General features: G+C 42.1%; 1 protein-coding gene across 4 annotated transcripts in view; it reads right to left on the reverse strand.

Moving 5' to 3' along the window:
* The window catches only part of LOC127452563 (growth factor receptor-bound protein 10-like), a 130,262-nt gene that overhangs the window by 77,933 nt on the left and 34,330 nt on the right, over positions 1–17,999 (reverse strand). For all 4 annotated transcript variants that reach the window (XM_051718106.1, XM_051718103.1, XM_051718104.1 and 1 more), the window contains exon 2: positions 6,865–6,980. In XM_051718106.1, the coding sequence (XP_051574066.1) occupies positions 6,865–6,915 (51 nt within the window). In that variant the 5' untranslated portion in view covers positions 6,916–6,980. The remainder of the gene's footprint in view (positions 1–6,864; positions 6,981–17,999) is intronic.

Here is a 17,999-nt window from a genome sequence, read left to right on the forward strand (position 1 = left end):
GAGGGAACGAGACATTGTGTCGATGTAGTGACACTAGGAGTTCGATCGAGAGCCCCAACCACCTTTGCTTAAAATATAAAAGGCCTATGAAAATTGGCGAGTGGAATTTGCATGCCACTCTCCGCCCCAGACATACGGGTATAAAAGGAGATGGCGTGCATCACTCATTCAGATTTATGCTGAGGAGCCGATAGAGAGTACCGGCCATGTTAGTGGTTCAGCACCGTGGCAGGAGGGACACAACGTCTCGTTCCCTCCATCAGGGAAAAGAGGTTACATCAGTAACCAAGACGTTCCCTGTCTGTCACTCACTCGATGTTGTGTCGATGTAGTGACACTAGGGGTTCCTATAGGAAATGCCACAGGCATTGAACCATGTCACGAGGTACGGAAGAGTGGACATGGGCAAGCTGCTGCGTGCTTCGCAGTGAGCGCTCAATCACGTCGTGACCTTCCAGCGAGTTAGGTATGTTGTCTCCCTAGTCCCGTTAAGGGGGGTGGAGGCACTTACCAAGAAGGCTTCAGGCGGTGTCTTAACTGATTGCTGTTAAGCAATGTTCCGCTGAGCACTTTTCTAGAATAGCGCTGGGAAGTGCTACGGAGACCACATCCTGCCGAAGGGAGTTAGCATGTGGAGAATACCTCACATGGACTTACCAACAGGGAAGTTCACATATGGAATGATACCACAGGAGGACCCTATCTATAAAGAGGGTACGCAGCACAGTGGCCGAGGCAGAGAAAGCTCTGACGAGGGGAAACACAGGGTTCACCAAAGGGGAACTGAACAGTGAAAACTCATCATACGGGATTACCAATGGGGAATCACCACGCATGGAGCACTGAGCCCCGAGCACACGGGCTCACCTGAAAAGGGGAATACCATGAGTACTGGGCCTGGTGGCATCACTCCTCCGCCGAGTTCGTCACCTTAACAGTGCTAAAGAATTAAAGAGGCGTCCGGAGTTCGCCGGAACGGGGAACTGTTGTGGACAAAAAGCACACATTATCACCTTTGAAGAAGGGGAAAGGCGCAATGCAAGCGGTACACCCAACCGGCCACCCGGTCTACCTGCTGTTACCGCATAACTCTCGGGTCAAAACCGGGTCTATGCATAGGTTATAAAACCTCGCAAAGGTATTGAGTGTAGCCCAACCCACAGCTCTGCATATGTCTGCAAGAGAGGCCCCCCTTGCCAGTGCCCAGGAGGATGCAACACCTCTAGTGGAGTGCGCCCAGACTCCCAAGGGGCACGGCAAGTCCTGAGACTGGTATGAGAAGAAAATGACATCCACAATCCAATGGGCTAATCTCTGCTTGGAGACAGCTTTCCCCTTCTGCTGTCCTCCAAAAAAGACAAAGAGCTGCTCAGAGCGTCTAAAGCTCTGCGTGCAGTCCAGATTGATGCGCAGAGCGCGAACTGGACACAGCAATGACAAGGCCGGGTCTTCCTCCTCTGAAGGGGTGTTGCAGCGTTGCACTTCAGCCCGATGTTCGCAGCCATCTGGGCAAGCACGGCTGCCATCTCAGCGTCCGCCTCATCCTGTGCTCTACTGCCCGTGGGCTGGAGCTCAGAAGATTTGTCCGCTTTTGATAGCAGAAGCCCACCCTCCGATGCCGCAACCGAAAGCTCATCCTCGTCGCGAGCCGTGAACGACACATTAAACCCGCCCTGAGGCAGACCGCCTGAATCGCTCGACAGCTCGTTCGGACAGAACGAGCATGCTGGGGGATGGGAGGTCCGCGGGGGCTGAGCCGGCGGAAACGCTCCCATGTCCACATCCAGATCGCCTGCGGTGCTTGCCGACCCGGCCGGCTGAGTGTCAGCCCAGGACGGACCAAGTTGGGGAGCAGCCGCGGTGGCTCCTTGCTTCACGAAGAAGGAAGTTAGCTGTGACCGCAATGTTCTCATGGGCATGTTCTCACAATGAGAACACAACCCTTCCACGAAAGCCGCCTCGGCGTGCTGGCGCCCCAAACACTCGAGGCAGATCTCAAGGGTATCCGGAGGGGAGAGGTAACGGACACATCCAGTAGTGCAAACGCGGAAGGACATCTTTAAAAATATGCCAAGCATTTGCGTGAGCTCTTTTAGAAGGAAAATATACTCTTTCTTGAATATACTCTTTTAGCACCTGCAGACTCAGGCTGCCGAAGTGCCCATGGGAAGCATAGCACTCAACCATGCGAGGGTGACCGCTGATACGCGCCGTAAAAATCCAGCAGCGTAGCAAGAGGTGAGAGCACGAACACACACACACATGCATTTGGCTCCTAAGAAAAAATCTGAATGAGTGATGCATGCCATCTCCTTTTATACCTGTATGTCCGGGATGGAGAGTGGCATGCAAATTCCACACGCCAATTTTCACTGGCCTTTTCTGTTTTAAGCAAAGGTGATTGGGGCTCTCAAGATCGAACCCCTAGCGTCACTACATCGACACAACTTCGAGTGAGTGACAGACAGGGAACAGTGGGCGTAATGAGGCTGCATGAATGCCAGCTCTTCACAGGGCGATGGGCCTGATTGATATTTCCCAGTCGGTTTGAACTGCTGCATGTGGATGTAAACAAAGCTGGAGAGAGACCTTCAAAACCAGCTAGTTAATCCATAGAGTGAGGCCAGAGTTTAGATGCTCATATGTCAGGTTACACCATGTGAATCCAATGCATTCAGCCCAAAGGAATGCACACCGATGCCATGTCCATTCACTGCTGCTCCATCTTCATTCATGCTCAGACTCTAAATCTACTGCTCATGACACGTACATTCAAAAACACAGAAGCCTTTCTCTGTGCTCTGCTCCCCCCTCTCTCTCTCTCTCTCTCTCTCTCAGATTCAGCTCTCATAGAAATGAAACCATACAAAACTTTCTTAAGTAAGCTATCAGTCTATACAACCTTCATTAAAATGAATAACATCACATGGCCAGAAAGGAACTCTAAAAAGCTTTTTAAAATGGATAGTTTCAGTCCTGGATCCTGACTGCGCAAAACAGCAATCCAGCAATGATAAAATACTAAAAATAAAACAGCAATACTTCTGTGTATCACTGTGCAGTACCCATAGAAACATATTCTGTTATTTTTTACGTCAGGGACTATATTGTATAGCAGAAGGATGCTGCATTCATGAATTTGCTTTAAAAATAAATGTTTCAGTGAAAAGTTGCCTACACTACTTTTATTATGAAGCAATTAATTAATGAAGTAATGAAGTTATAATGTAATATTTTCTTATGAGCAATAATCACTTGAGGCCTTATATTGTGTAAACTAACATCAGCAACAACATAACCTCTTAATGACGGGTGGGTCAAAAATGACCCACTTGCGTATTTGTTCACATTTAATTTATTTTTAATGCAGGTTTAAACTGTGAAATTCAAAAATTATATTGAAATCCAATATATAATTTGAAAGATCTTGGTCTCAAGATTTGATATGTTAAAGAGATTTTGACAATCGCAAAGTTACAACAAGAGTGAAAAACATGGAAAATGAAACCGGAAGTTGTGACATTTATTTTCTTCCAGCCAAACACAGATGAGCACAATCCTCCAAACTTCAGTATGCTTTTCATTGCAAGAGTCCAATAAATAAAATCCATTAGAGATTTTAGTCCAAAAATGTACAAATATGAAGAAATATTGATCAATCTGTCTTTGTTCAGGTGAAACTCATGTCCATTCTCTGTGTAGTATTTCAGTAGCAAAACACACAAACATGACATTTGGGAGGGTCTTACGAAAAAAATGAGCCCTCCCTCAAAATGTTCTGTGCAGTTGTGATTGGGTAGTCACTCAAAATAGCCAAACAGGACAGTCGACACAAGTGATGTAAAGATTTGCGTTATCCATGTTTGTCTCTGCATAAAGCCGGCCAATGAAAAGCCAGATCATTTTTTACTGATGGGTCATGTAGCTTATGAAAAGATGAAAACAACGATATGAGGGTTGTATATATATCCTTGATGCTGATTCACGAAGGTTCGGAATGGAAAACCGTGGACTGTGTTTGTTTGTGTTTGCGCTTTTACGCATGGTGTGCAGCTATAGCATGAGCAAAAGCTCTGAAAAATGACTTAGTCAATTTAAATTTGTATGGGGAAAAAATTTACAGAAGCATCTTTATTGTAAGTAAAAGTTTATTTCCATTGCAACTTTTCAAATTGTAATGTTCTTTCACAATGTTTATAAAATGCATAAATATATATGGAATGCATTATAACATATTCCCAAATAATAAAAAAAAAAGTATATCTTCATATATATTTTGGTTTGTGTGGTATTGTTTACATTGAAATATAAACAAATTGTGTGTTTTGTACCACTTTGATCTTTGGTTTACGGAGTTACTACAAGTGGTCTATTTCTTTGGAAGTACACTTACATAAATAATTTTGGAACAAAGAGTTTTGATCATACTGACTTCAAAATTGTGTCAGACCTTTATCAGATATGTGGCTTTGTATCAGATGTGTTTTTGGGGCACTGCGCATAGTCTTGCATATAAAAAAATATATATTTTATAAGTAATATTTGCGGTCACTATTCAAAATATTTGAATAGCTCTAACTAATTTTTTTTGTACTACAATGATACATTTTTACTCTTGAATAACAAATGTCTAAGTGTCTACTTTCAAACAAGTTTGTGTATGTAGACCTAAGGGTTCAAGAACTGGGAGAGTTTTACTTTGGGTATGTCGTTTTCAAGCTCATGCATAAAAAGTGGCCGGATGTTAATAATTCATGACTATTTTTACAATATAGAATGGCCTCTAATACCTTATTGCTTTAGTACATGCACTGAACTGCAGGCCTGGATATCTTCCAGATCGAGAAAAGGCTGTTTTGAAAAAGATGCCAAAAATGGTCCATTGACATTAGCATTTTCATCCTCACCATTACAGTTCAGGGACATTTTTACCATATTTGGCATATAGGGTTTACTACAGAGTTGTTTTGATATAGTGTAGTCCTCAAGACCCATATTATGCTATTGTACTGAAGGAATACTGAATGGTAAAATTTTTGTATGGCTGTGTTCCCTATCTGTCACTCACTCGACGTTGTGTCGATGTAGTGACACTAGGGGTCACTCTTGGAAGCCCAAAACATCTCTGGTCTTTGAAAAAAGGCCAATGAAAACTGGCGAACATACGGGTATAAAAGGAGCTGGTATGCAACCACACATTCAGATTTTCTCTTCGGAGCCGAATGGTTGATGCTCACTGAGCTGAATTCCCACGGCTGTTCATTCACCTCTGTTGGATCTGACAGTGCATTTCAGCGGCTTCTCCCCACTCTGCATTGGTGCACTGCAGAGAACGCCCCTGGGCGCTTCGGCAGAAATAAAAGAGTATATTCTAAAAAAAAAAAAAAAGAGTATATTTCTCTAAAAGAGCGGCACACATGGAACGTCTTTTTAAAGACACATCTTTTTAAAGATGCCTTCCCGTTTGTGTGTTATTCCTGGTTGCGGTTGTTATCCCTCACCTTCTGATGGTCACGATCGCTGTCTTTCGTGTCTGGCGGCAACACCCAACACCTTTGCGAGGTTCTACAATCTCTGGGTGGAACCGGTTTCGTCCCGTGTAGTGGCAGGCACAAGCAGGTAAGTCCAGGACAGCTGGCCGGGTGTATCGCTTGTGCATAGCGCCTTTCATCTCCCCTGAGCTGAAGACGTGTGCTGTTGACTCCCAGTAGTGTTCACAAACTGTGTTCCCTGGATGACTTCCTTTGAGCCCTGTGGCAGATGAGTTTGTGGAGAAACTCGCTGCCGGCTCAGTACATGTGCTAACTAAGCCCTGTACTGGGGTAGGTGCTCCGCATGTGTTGGTTCCCCATAGGTAACCCCATGCGATGTATATCTTCCACTAATTTGTTTCCCTGTTGGTAAACTGCGTCTTCCTTGGGCAGAGGCCCCTCTGCCCCAGTCACCATGTTTGTAGAAACTCCTCCCCCGTAGGGTAAGACCTCCACATGACATATTTCCGACAAGGCTCAGCAAGACCATGTGACGTATTTCCACTCAAAACACCCCCCCCGGGGTGTGGTCTCCGCGGTGTCTTCCCCTTGGGAGTGACACCCCCCAATGTAGACCTGGTGGGCCCCAGTCGGTTAACTATTTTTTTGGGGGAGAGACAAAAAAAGAGAGAATAAGAGGCCATGACTGGGCTAGCCTGTCTCTATCTTTTGGGCAGTCGACTTGTCCCCGAAGAGCCGTTCGACACTCATAACAGCGTTGGGGGAGGTTACGTGTCGGCCTGGTGCGCTGGCTACGAGGCACACAGTGGTCTGCCCGTCACACACCGCCAGTTCACGTAACACAGTTCAGCCAGTTGTGGCGTTTCGTATAGGGACCCCTAGTGTCACTACATCGACACAACGTCGAGTGAGTGACAGATAGGGAACGTCTTGGTTACTTGCGTAACCTCCGTTTCCTGATGGAGAGAACGAGACGTTGTGTCCCTCCTGCCACAACGCTGGACTACCCGCTGAAATGGCCGGGACCTTGTCTCGGCTCCTCAGCACAAAACTTGAATGAATGGTTGCATACCAGCAACTTTTATACCCGTATGTTCAGGGGAGTGGTATGCAAATACCACTCGCCAATTTTCATTGGCCTTTTTTCAAAGACCAGTGGTGTTTCGGGCTCCCAAGAGTGACCCCTAGTGTCATTACATCGACACAACATCTCGTTCCCTCCATCTGGGAATGGAGGTTACGCAAGTAACCAGGACGTTTTCCAGTTTGTGGTTATATTGTGACTTTATAAACAAAAAATAAGTTACAAATGACAAGAACAATGCAGAGATAAATAAATAATGCAACAGGACAAACACAAACAATGTTTTACCTGATAATTTGGATGGTGTAGAAAATAATCTGGACAGCCGGCCACAGCCATGATACACGTTATAAAATTTCCCTCTGTCAGATATCACATTTACCTCAGATGGATGAGGAAAGAGTCTGAAATGAAACAAAAACAAAAATAAAACACTGTCAGTTACATCAAATCTTTCTTCAAAGTAAAAAAGGCAATCTCTTTTTTAGCTGATTCTAAGTGCCCCCTACTAATATAGCACGGAGTGCTTCTTAACCCAAATAGTTCGACAGGGCCAGTAAACAACATGAGAATGAGAGAAGCAAAGTGGGGAATACACAACCTGAGCTAAAGCTGACCAACCATCACACTCACATCAATAACATGAAACAATCTCTAGATTGTGTTAAAACCCACCGTGTCAGAAAAGCAACTTGAGGATGTGAGGAAAGGAGAGAGATGAACATGCAAAAAATATATCATACAGAGCTTCAGAGAGCGAACATTTCCACTGAGACCAAAATTACACACTTATTTTCTCTCAAATAACGGGATCTTTTTTTTTTTTTTTTTTGGAGGGTAAGATTATGTTGTGCAGCAAGCTTAAATGCATGTCTTCATTTTGTCAGTTCAGAATTTTTACATTTTACTGAGCCCTAGAAACATTAGCAGACACATTAACTGGACTTTACAGAAAACTTTACACATAATCTATAACAACTAACAAGTAGGTTTGGGAACTGAAAACTGTTCCTAGTCAGAACCGGTTCCATTAATAATAAATAAATAAATAAATATAATGGGAAACCTCTGAAAAAAAAAAAAAAAAAATAGTATTATTTTAGGATTTCAGCTCCGTTAACAGTTCTTAAATGTGCACTTTTCTTCTCATGTGGATAGAAGAGTGTACTAAATGTTTTCCTGCTGAGCTATACTAAAAATGCTCTTATGAGTAATTTTTTTGTGAATCTCACTTTCGTCACATCCAGCTCAAAATGAACCAAGAACTGTTACACGTTATGTTATGTTGTACTAAAGTCACCTAACACTTAAATCTGGCAGTGCATTTACTGACTGGTGGTTCATATGGCAAGTGAAATACACCTACACATTACGAGGATATTTGTAATCGGTTGAATTTTATAAAAATAAATAAATTAATAATAATAATAATAATAATAATAATATATATATATATATATATATATATATATATATATATATATATATATATGGGATATGTTAGCAATTTTTATTTTATTTAATATTTAGTACAAAAAAAAGCCTTTTGCAAAAGTTGTATTTCATTTATTTTACATTTTATATATCTGCTCTGTTAAAATCAGTAAATATTAATAAACACTAAGCAACAGACTGGTTGCATTTCTTGTTTTCAAATATTTCTTCCTTAAAAGTAAGAAGTGTTAATGGAACAGTTAAGGAATTGGAATCATTAAGAGGAATCTAAATCGTTAAATTCCTTAAAGTCCATCACTAACAACAATGTAAATGTCTATTTGTAAAAACTATTTTAAAGCAGCTTTTTTGGGTGTTGCTACGCAGTTGCTAGGGTGTTCTGGATAGTTGCTAGGTGGTTAATTAATGGCTAAATGTCAAAAGAGCCCACTGCCAATTCTCTATAGGTGCTTTTCCACCATCGGGCTGAAAAGTTACTGTTGCTGAATCGTGCCACTTTGTATCGATCCAGTTCTCTGTCCGGAGTATGTTTAGCTAACCGTGTTGAGAAATCCGGACCAGAAACAGTTTGTAATCGTACCTTACCAAACCACGTTCAAAAGGAAATGCTCAGAACCGTTCGGCTCGATGGTGGAAAAGCACTTCATTATGCAGTATAAATCTACAGTATGACATGATGTGTTATAGAGAATGGTCTCTAAATACGGCTCAGATCCCTCCTTCAGGTTTTTTTTTTTTTTTTTTTTTAATCGTCCAACAGGTGAAATTGTTTGATTGTTTAGAGAAGTAATAGTGCATGTATTCACAGCACAATTTGAGGTTTCTTTCACGTAAGTAGCACAAATGGATGAGTTACACGCTGAAGTTAATATCTAGGGTTAGGTTTTTTTTTTTTTTTTTTTTAAATCCCTATGAGCAATAGTAGTACATGTTTCCAGGTCTTCTCAAGGCTCCCATGGGCCCAGGCTGATTTAGGAGGCCCTATTCTCAGCCTCTGAGATTACATAATGGAGTCAGACCTGCACGTTTCACAGTGTCCAATCCACCAACAAAAGAGTTAGCAGCCCCAGGGGATGATGTCATTGCCGTTAATCATGTGACTGACCTCCAGGCCAAACAGGGCTGACAGCTACTCTTTTGGTATCTACTTTTTATTCAAAGTGCCTGACTCAGAATCAGTATCCAGGCTTGTTGAGCACTGAATCACACTTTTCAAGTTGCACAAGAGTTTGGATAAGTTCAGAGTTGAGGAACACAGCAATCTGTCTGCAAAAGATTGTCCATTTTCATGCAAATGCAAATGCCAAAAAAAAAAAAAAAAAAAAAGTTTAATAGAGCCTTGATTATAATAAAGAGTTTAAAATCTATGGATTTAACTTAGTAACATATAAATCGTTAAGTATATACCACATTTTCTGGCAGTGATTTTATATTGTATTCTCTGAAGCCATTTGAATGTTTTTAGGTACGACGCCGACAACATCTTCTTCAATCTAACATGCACACGCACTACATGCATTTGGTAAACACTGGCTTCACACTTCATTTTTCAACCAACAGCAGCAATGGTTCTCAACTGGTTTTAGTTCAGGACTCAGATTTTACTTTAGACACGTTTATCATCGCAAGTGTGCCCATTTTTGAAGTCATCAGGGTTGTATTTTCTTTGTTCTGCACCAAAATACCATAGAGCTTGATTTGATGCACAGCCTCTTTAAAACACTGATAGTCTTATTTAATTTTCTATCCCAACTACAGTATGCATTATTATACTGTATAGTTAGATCCATTTGAATATTAGCATTTTGCATTATTTTTTATTTTCTTTTTATGACCCCATCAAAACAGATCTGCAACCCATTTTTGGGTTCATCTATTTCATTTACTAACTCAAGCTTTTGACCTCTTTCCTTCAAAGTTCATGGATGGCAAGCGAGTTCCCCTGCAATATCTCAGCAATCCCCATTACTCTACAACACAGGTAACGTCACCACTTGGTATAATTTATTTATTGGACAGGAATGTAGGCTTACATTTGCTTGGTCATGGTTGTGAGCAAAAGCCATGTATTGGGACACCCTAATATTTATTTCATTTAGCATGGCCATAAAAAAAGTACACAAGAGACTCTCTACTTTCTTTGTACAAAAAAAAAAAAAAAAAAAAAAAAAAAAAAAAAAGCAATCATACAGTGCATTTTATGAGATGATTCTTGCTTCAAACTCTATCTTGCAAGTGGTTGATCACACATTCAGGTGTGCCAGTATCAGTAGCCACAATGTTCTTTCATGAACAGGGGAAAACAATGAAGAAGCACCACTACTGTTTTCCTTGTTAACAATGAACCTTATCTTATGTAATTTTACTGTGGGGGTTGGTGGAATTAAGCTGCTTGGTTTGTTGATGTCTGAAGAATCCAATTGAAAAAGTCAAAGTTCAAAGCTCTTAGGCTGTGTTCACCTTGCAGACTATTCAGATTTCCCAGGCTGTAGCAGCTATTGTATTCCCTACGATTAAAATCTTCTACTGTACGTTTGTCACCCCAAGTTTTTGGGAGGCAATCCTTATATTAAAAAAAATAAAATTTCTGGCTGCACAAAGCAATGCCTTTATGATCAAACAGAAGCCTCTGCTAACTTAAATGCAATTAGTTGACTTGCCAAAGTTTTGTAGAGTTTTATTACTGCTCTCATATCTCATAACTTAACAGACAACACTATTTCCCAAACTTGCAACCATGATTCTGTTATCCATTCTATTGTCAATGATTGTAGGCTTTGGCTACACATTCCATTAAAGAGAGTGGAAGAAATGAGGCAGAGAGAGAAATCTAAAGAGTGATGTAAACTCTGTCCTGATCCCTACAGTTCTCTGCGTGTGTACTTGTTTGTTCTACAGACTATCCCAGCACAAAAGCTGAATTGTACTGAGATGTATGACAGCATCATAGGTTTGTTGGTCACTGTGATAAGAAGTTCATGTGTGCTTACACAGTAAAAGGAGAGCTTTAATGTCTAGCAGTGATAAGCCCTGAAGCAAAGGCAAAGGCCAAGCCTGAAATCGCCACCAACCACCAGCTATTTAAAGTAAATCCTTTTTGAAACTGTACCAACATTTCTCTGAAGAGATCATTTTGGTAGTAGGTCTTGTTTCAAAGTTAAGGACCAAAGATTAAGCAGACTTCAGAGGCCAAGGTTTATTAAAGATCGTAAATGTGACCAAGGGTAGAGTTTAATTTTCCTTGATCTTTTGAGATAAAAGAGTTCAATATATTATGAAAACAGATCGTAACTTTCAGAACTCAAACCTCTGCCCCAGTCTTCAAAGAAAAACTATTAAAACTGAGCTGAAAAAGTGGCTTGTTCTGAAATCCTTGGATTTCTGATGTCAGAAATCTGAAACATTTACATCAACAAATCCTATTTGGCATTCAAAAACCTTGCATGCGCAGTGACATTAATACGGATAAAGCAGTGCAGATACTATGTTCCTTAACTAAATAAAAAATATGGCTGGGTAAAAGAGAAACAAAAAGGATTTTCAGATTATTTACAATCTTCATTTGAACAATCCCGATATTGTTTCTTTTGTTGTGAACAATTTGTTATTGATTCCATGCATCAAATAAAATAGGCACACAGAAAATGCAAAATCAAACCACATGAAATCACAACTTTTCCCCCCGAACATTAACCCCCCCCCCCCCCCGACACAAACAAGCACAGCAGTGGTCAAAAGCCAACTGATAAAGACACACAAATAGACAATGAAACAGCAAAAAAAAAAAAAAAAAAAACACTAGTCTCTCTCCGCTGCCTGTACATATACAGGTTGCCTAGCCTTCTACATGCCATCTCCTCAAATGCCGACACGCTGCCCAACTCGGCGCACCACTCACAAAATGAGGGCGCATCAGTCGACCTCCATCCCTTGAGGATTACCCGCCTGCCAATCATCACGATGGCGCCGAGTATGGCTGCTGCGTTGCGAGCTCTGACACAACATAGTAATGTTTTGTTTGTTTTGTTCACAATTCTTACGTTTTTTGTCTTGGATGTTGTCTGCCTTATTGTCTACGACAGACAAACACTTTTGGACATTGGTTCAGCAATTTCACACCGTAAACCGGACTTCACATTCCTCAATGCCGACCCGCTGTTTACAAACACGCAAGCGGAGCCCTTTGTCTGGGCAGTCCGGACACGGAAACGCAAAAGGAAAAGGGGAAACAGAGCCGGCGTTCTCATCAGAGTAAGACGCCGCGCAAATCGATCCCCGCTACCCACTATTCTTCTGGCAAATGTTCAGTCTCTGGATAACAAGCTCTGCGAGCTGAAAGCGTGGATCTCTTTCCAACGAGATACAAGGGACTGCTGCATTATCTGCCTTACGGAAACTTGGATGTCTGCGGAGATTCCAGACTCAGCCATTGAACCCATAGGGTTCTCCGTGCACCGAGCGGACAGAGCGAAAGACCTCTCAGGTAAAACTAGAAGAGGTGGTGTATGTTTTACGATCAACAAATCCTGGTGTGATCAGTAGGAACGTACATTCTATCAAGTCTTTCTGCTCTCCTGATCTGGAATTTCTTATGCTTCTGTGTCGACCATTCTGGCTACCGAGGGAATTCACAGCGGTCATTATCACTGCTGTGTACATTCCCCCACAAGCCGACACAGACCGGGCACTCAAGGAACTGTATGGGAGAATAAGTGAGCAGGAAACCGCGCACCCTGAGGCTGCATTCATTGTGACCGGGGACTTTAATAAAGCCAGTTTAAAATCAGTCGCACCAAAATATCACCAGCACATTAGTTTCAACACACGAGGGGACCGGGTTTTGGACCATTGCTACTCTCCCTTCCGGGATGGCTACAAATCCCTCCCCCGCCCACCATTTGGCAAATCGGACCACTCTTCCGTTCTGCTTCTGCCCGCTTACAGGCAGAAATTGAAACAGGAAGCACCCACCCTCAGAACGATCCAGTGCTGGTTGGACCATTCAGACTCTACGTTACAGGACTGTTTTGATCACACGGACTGGGAGATGTTCCGGTCCGCCTCTGATGACGACATCGAGCTTTACGCTGATAGCGTAATGTGCTTCATCAGAACGTGCGTAGAGGACGTGGTTCCGACCAGAACAGTACGGATCTATCCGAATCAGAATCCTTGGATTAATAGCGATATTCGCACGGCACTTAATGTGTGGACCTCCGCTTTTAATTCCGGGAACACGGAGGAGCATAAACAAGCCAGTTATGCCCTCCGAAAAACTATCAGAACCACAAAACACCAGTACAGGAGCAAGATTGAAGGACAGTTTAACACCACCAACTCTAGAAGCATGTGGCAGGGAATTAACATCATCACGGACTTTAAAGGGAATAAAAACTCCACCATGAACACCGCTGCCTCTCTCCCGGATGAGCTAAATACTTTTTATGCTTGTTTCGAGGGAAATAACACCGCCCTCGCGGAGAGAGCTCCCGCGGCTGAAGCTACAGAGGTTAGTTCACTCTCCGTCTCTGTAGCAGATGTAACCCGATCCTTCCGACGGGTGAATATCCGCAAAGCCACGGGCCCAGATGGCATTCCGGGCCGCGTCATCAGAGCGTGTGTGAACCAGCTGGCTGGTGTTTTTACGGACATTTTCAACCTTTCCCTCTCTTTGGCTGTAGTCCCCACATGCTTTAAAACATCCACCATTGTGCCTGTTCCAAAACAATAAAAAATAACTTGTTTAAATGACTGTTGCTCTGTTGGGCGTCCAGTTGCTCTGACCCCCATCATCAGCAAATGCTTTGAGAGACTAATCAGAGACTATATCTGCTCTGTGCTGCCTCCATCACTGGACCCATTGCAGTTTGCTTACCACAACAACCGCTCCACTGATGATGCCATTGCATCTACAATACACACTGCTCTCTCCCACCTGTAAAAAAAGAACACTTATGTGAGAATGTTGTTTGTAGACTACAGCTCAGCATTCAACACCATAGTGCCCTCCAAGCTAGATGAGAAACTCCGGGCTCTGAGCTTAAACAGCTCGCTGTGCAACTGGATCCTGGACTTCCTGTTAAGCAGATGCCAGGTGGTTAGAATAGGCAGCAACATCTCCTCATCACTGACCCTCAACACTGGAGCCCCGCAGGGCTGTGTTCTCAGCCCACTACTGTATTCCTTGTACACACATGACTGTGTGGCAACACATAGCTCCAATGCCATCATTAAGTTTGCTGATGACATGACGGTGGTAGGTCTGATCACTGACAATGATGAAACAGCCTACAGAGAGGAGGTGCACACTCTGACACACTGGTGTCAGGAGCACAACCTCTCCCTCAACGTCAGTAAGACAAAGGAGCTTGTGGTGGACTTCAGGAGAAAAGACAGAGAACACAGTCCCATCACCATCAATGGAGCGCCAGTGGAGAGAGTCAGCAGCTTCAAGTTCCTGGGTGTCCACATCACTGAGGAACTCACATTGTCCATCCACACTGAAGTCATTGTGAAGAAGGCTCATCAGCGCCTCTTCTTCCTGAGATGGCTGAGGAAGTTTGGAATGAACCGCCACATCCTCACACGGTTCTACACCAGCACTGTAGAGAGCATCCTGACTGGCTGCATCTCCACCTGGTACGGCAATAGCACCGCCCACAACCGCAAAGCACTGCAAAGGGTGGTGCAAACTGCCAGACAAATCATCAGAGGTGAGCTTCCCTCCCTCCAGGAAATATATACAAGGCGGTGTGTGAAAAACGCTCGGAGGATCATCAGAGACTCCAGCCACCCGAGCCATGGGCTGTTCTCACTGCTACCATCAGGTAGATGGTATCGCAGCATCAGGACCCGCACCACCCGACTTCATGATAGCTTCTTCCCCCAAGCAATCAGACTTCTGAACTCTTGATCTCCCACGATCAGTACATCAGCACTGCACTTTATTACCCTTACTCTTATATCTCACACCGGACTGTCATAAATTATATTATTATTATATTATATTCTCTCTTAATAACTGACTATCAACCGACAGCCTGAATGTCAATACAGTACAATACTGTACATTCTATATATACTTTTTTATATATTTTATTTTTTATTTTTATTGAATAATGTGTATCTATATAGTGCGTATTGTATACTGTACAGTGTATGTTATTATTTGTATATTGTTGAGTGTAATTATGTGTATATCAGATGTTTAAATTGTGTTGTGTTAATTTGGTGTTATTGTAAATTGGTACTGTCTCATCACTGTCACGACTGCTATGTTGATCGGAACTGCACCCAAGAATTTCACACACCATTGCACTTGTGTATATGGCTGTGTGACAATAAAGTGATTTGATTTGATTTGATTGACCCAGCTCTCCATATATCCATCACCCATATTCAGGACCCCCCCCCATCACCCAAAATACACAGTCTGGGGCTAAATGAAAATTGAGTGTTCACTACTTCACAAATAAAGCTCTAAACCCTCAACCAAAATTCTTGGATCTTAACACATCCCCAAAAAACATGGGTTGTGTCCCCGTCTTCTGATTGGCATAGCCAGTAGGTGGGTGTGACTTTAAGGCCAAGCCTATACAATCTAGAGGGGGTCCAATAGAATCGATGAAAAATCTTAAATTGCATCAGACATTCCCTTGCATCTCTAGATGCAGAATTGAAGTTTTTTAGAATCCTAGCCCACACTCCCTCCTCCAATACGAAATCTTTCTCCCATAATCTCTTGAGAGAAGTTGAAGCTCCGTCCATCAGCAATTTCTGAGACCGAATGCATAATAATAAAACAAAATCTTGTGTAGGCCTAGCCCAGCATTGTCAATCAGCCTATGTAACTTATTGAAATGTAATCTGGGACGCTTACCATTCCAAATGAAGGACTTTGCTATACTATCAAATTGCTTGAAATAAGAGAGGAGGACATCTACAGGGAGAGACTGTTGCAGGTAGTTGAATTTTGGAATACAATTCATTTTAATAACATTAACCTTCCCAATCATAGATAAATGTAATGTAGCCCACCTGCCCACATCGCTCGGAAAACTTTTTATTAAATGGGTCAAAATTAACTCTAACTAAATCACACAAATTTGCTGGGAATAAGATGCCCAAATGCTTAATGCCATGTTTGTGCCACTGGAAGGCGCCCGGCTTAAAAGCCGTTACTGGGCAGTACCGTCAGAGCCAAGCTTCGGATTTAGATCAATTGACTCTGTATCCTGAGAACTTAGAAAAGGAATTAATAATTCTATGGAGGCAAGGCATAGATCTAGTAGGGTCGGAGATGAATAATAAAATATCATCTGCGTAAAGCAAAAGCTTATGCGCCATACCTCCCACCACCACTCCTGGAAAATCATATTCCTTTCTTATCGCGGCTGCTAATGGTTCCAGGGCAAGACAGAACAATAACGGGAAAGAGGGCAACCCTTCCCTGTGCCCCTATCCAGAGTAAAATAATCTGAAATTAATCAATTTGTTTGTACCGCCGCTACCGGGTGTCTATGAAGTAACTTAATCCATCCAATAAAAGTATTCCCAAACCCATATATTTCCAAAACCTTAAAAAGATAATCCCATTCTACCATATCAAACGCCTTTTCGGCATCAAGTGAGATGGCAGCGACCGGAGTCTGATCATTCGCCACTGACCACATGATATTGATGAAACGCCTAATGTTATCAGAAGAGCTGCGGCCCCGAATAAACCCCACCTGATCTATATGTATAAGAGATGTCATAACTTTACTTAATTGGTTAGCCAAAATTGTTGACAATATTTTTACGTCTAGTTGGATCAGGGAAATTGGACAGTAACTCTTACAATCGCTTGGATCTTTGTCCTTTTTAAGAATCAGACTTATTGAAATTCAGGATTTTGCAAAAGGGATACATTAAAGCGCCAACTATATGATTTATTTTTCTGCATATGTGGCAACACCTCTAAACTCACCAAGGCGTGATCTGAGACTAAGATATTTCCAATTGAGCATTCAACAACAGATGAAATGAGGGACTTATATATATATATAAATCTATTCTAGAATACATTTTATGGACTGATAAAAAAGTTTTTATAGTCCCTACCAGATGGGTTCAAATGTCTCCGAATATCTGTAAGACCAAGATTTTTACACATCCTGTGAAACGTCACTGTTGCTCTAGGGGGCTTACACACTTTTGCTTCACTATGATCAAGGATTGAGTCCATCAAAAGATTAAAGTCTCCTCCCAATATTATATCATGAAGGGTGCCAGCGGCTTGCAACATCCCTTCAAGATCTATAAAAAAAGCCCTGATCATCAGCGTTAGGTGTGTAAATATTAGCTAAAATCAACCTTTGCCCCTGAATTTCTGCTAAAACAATAATGACTCTTCCTAATTTATCTTTAATCTGTTTGAATTGTAGATGCTTACTTATCAGTGTAATGACTCCCCTGCTTTTACTTGAGCCAGCACTAAAGAAAACATGTCCACCCCATATTTTCCCAAATTTTTCAGCTTGCTACAGGGAAAGATGAGTTTCTTGAAGAAACACTATATCATATTTCTTACATTTAAGAAAAGAAATAACCTTCCTTCTTTTTATGGGGTGCCCCAACCCATTCACATTCCACACGGAGAGAGACAACCCACTCATTGACATTTGACATTTTTACATATTAGAAAAAAATAGACTGTGTCAAAAATAAAATTATAATGACCACATTCCAACTTTAGTGCAACAATCAAACCCCACACTTCCCCCAGAAAAAAACAGAAAAAAAAAACAGAAAAAGGAAAAATGTGTGCATTATCCCCACACACGACAGCCCCAACTGCCGTCCATCCCTCTAAACTCAAACAGTCCACCTACAAGAGCCCCCACGACATCTTTGCTGTCAGATCGCGTCTGGTGCTTCTATAAAAATTTTGTGAGACAGAATTACACAACAGAAATAATTGATAAAAC

This window comes from Myxocyprinus asiaticus, chromosome 15 (assembly GCF_019703515.2).
Source record: "Myxocyprinus asiaticus isolate MX2 ecotype Aquarium Trade chromosome 15, UBuf_Myxa_2, whole genome shotgun sequence".
NCBI classification, from domain to species: Eukaryota; Metazoa; Chordata; class Actinopteri; order Cypriniformes; family Catostomidae; genus Myxocyprinus; species Myxocyprinus asiaticus.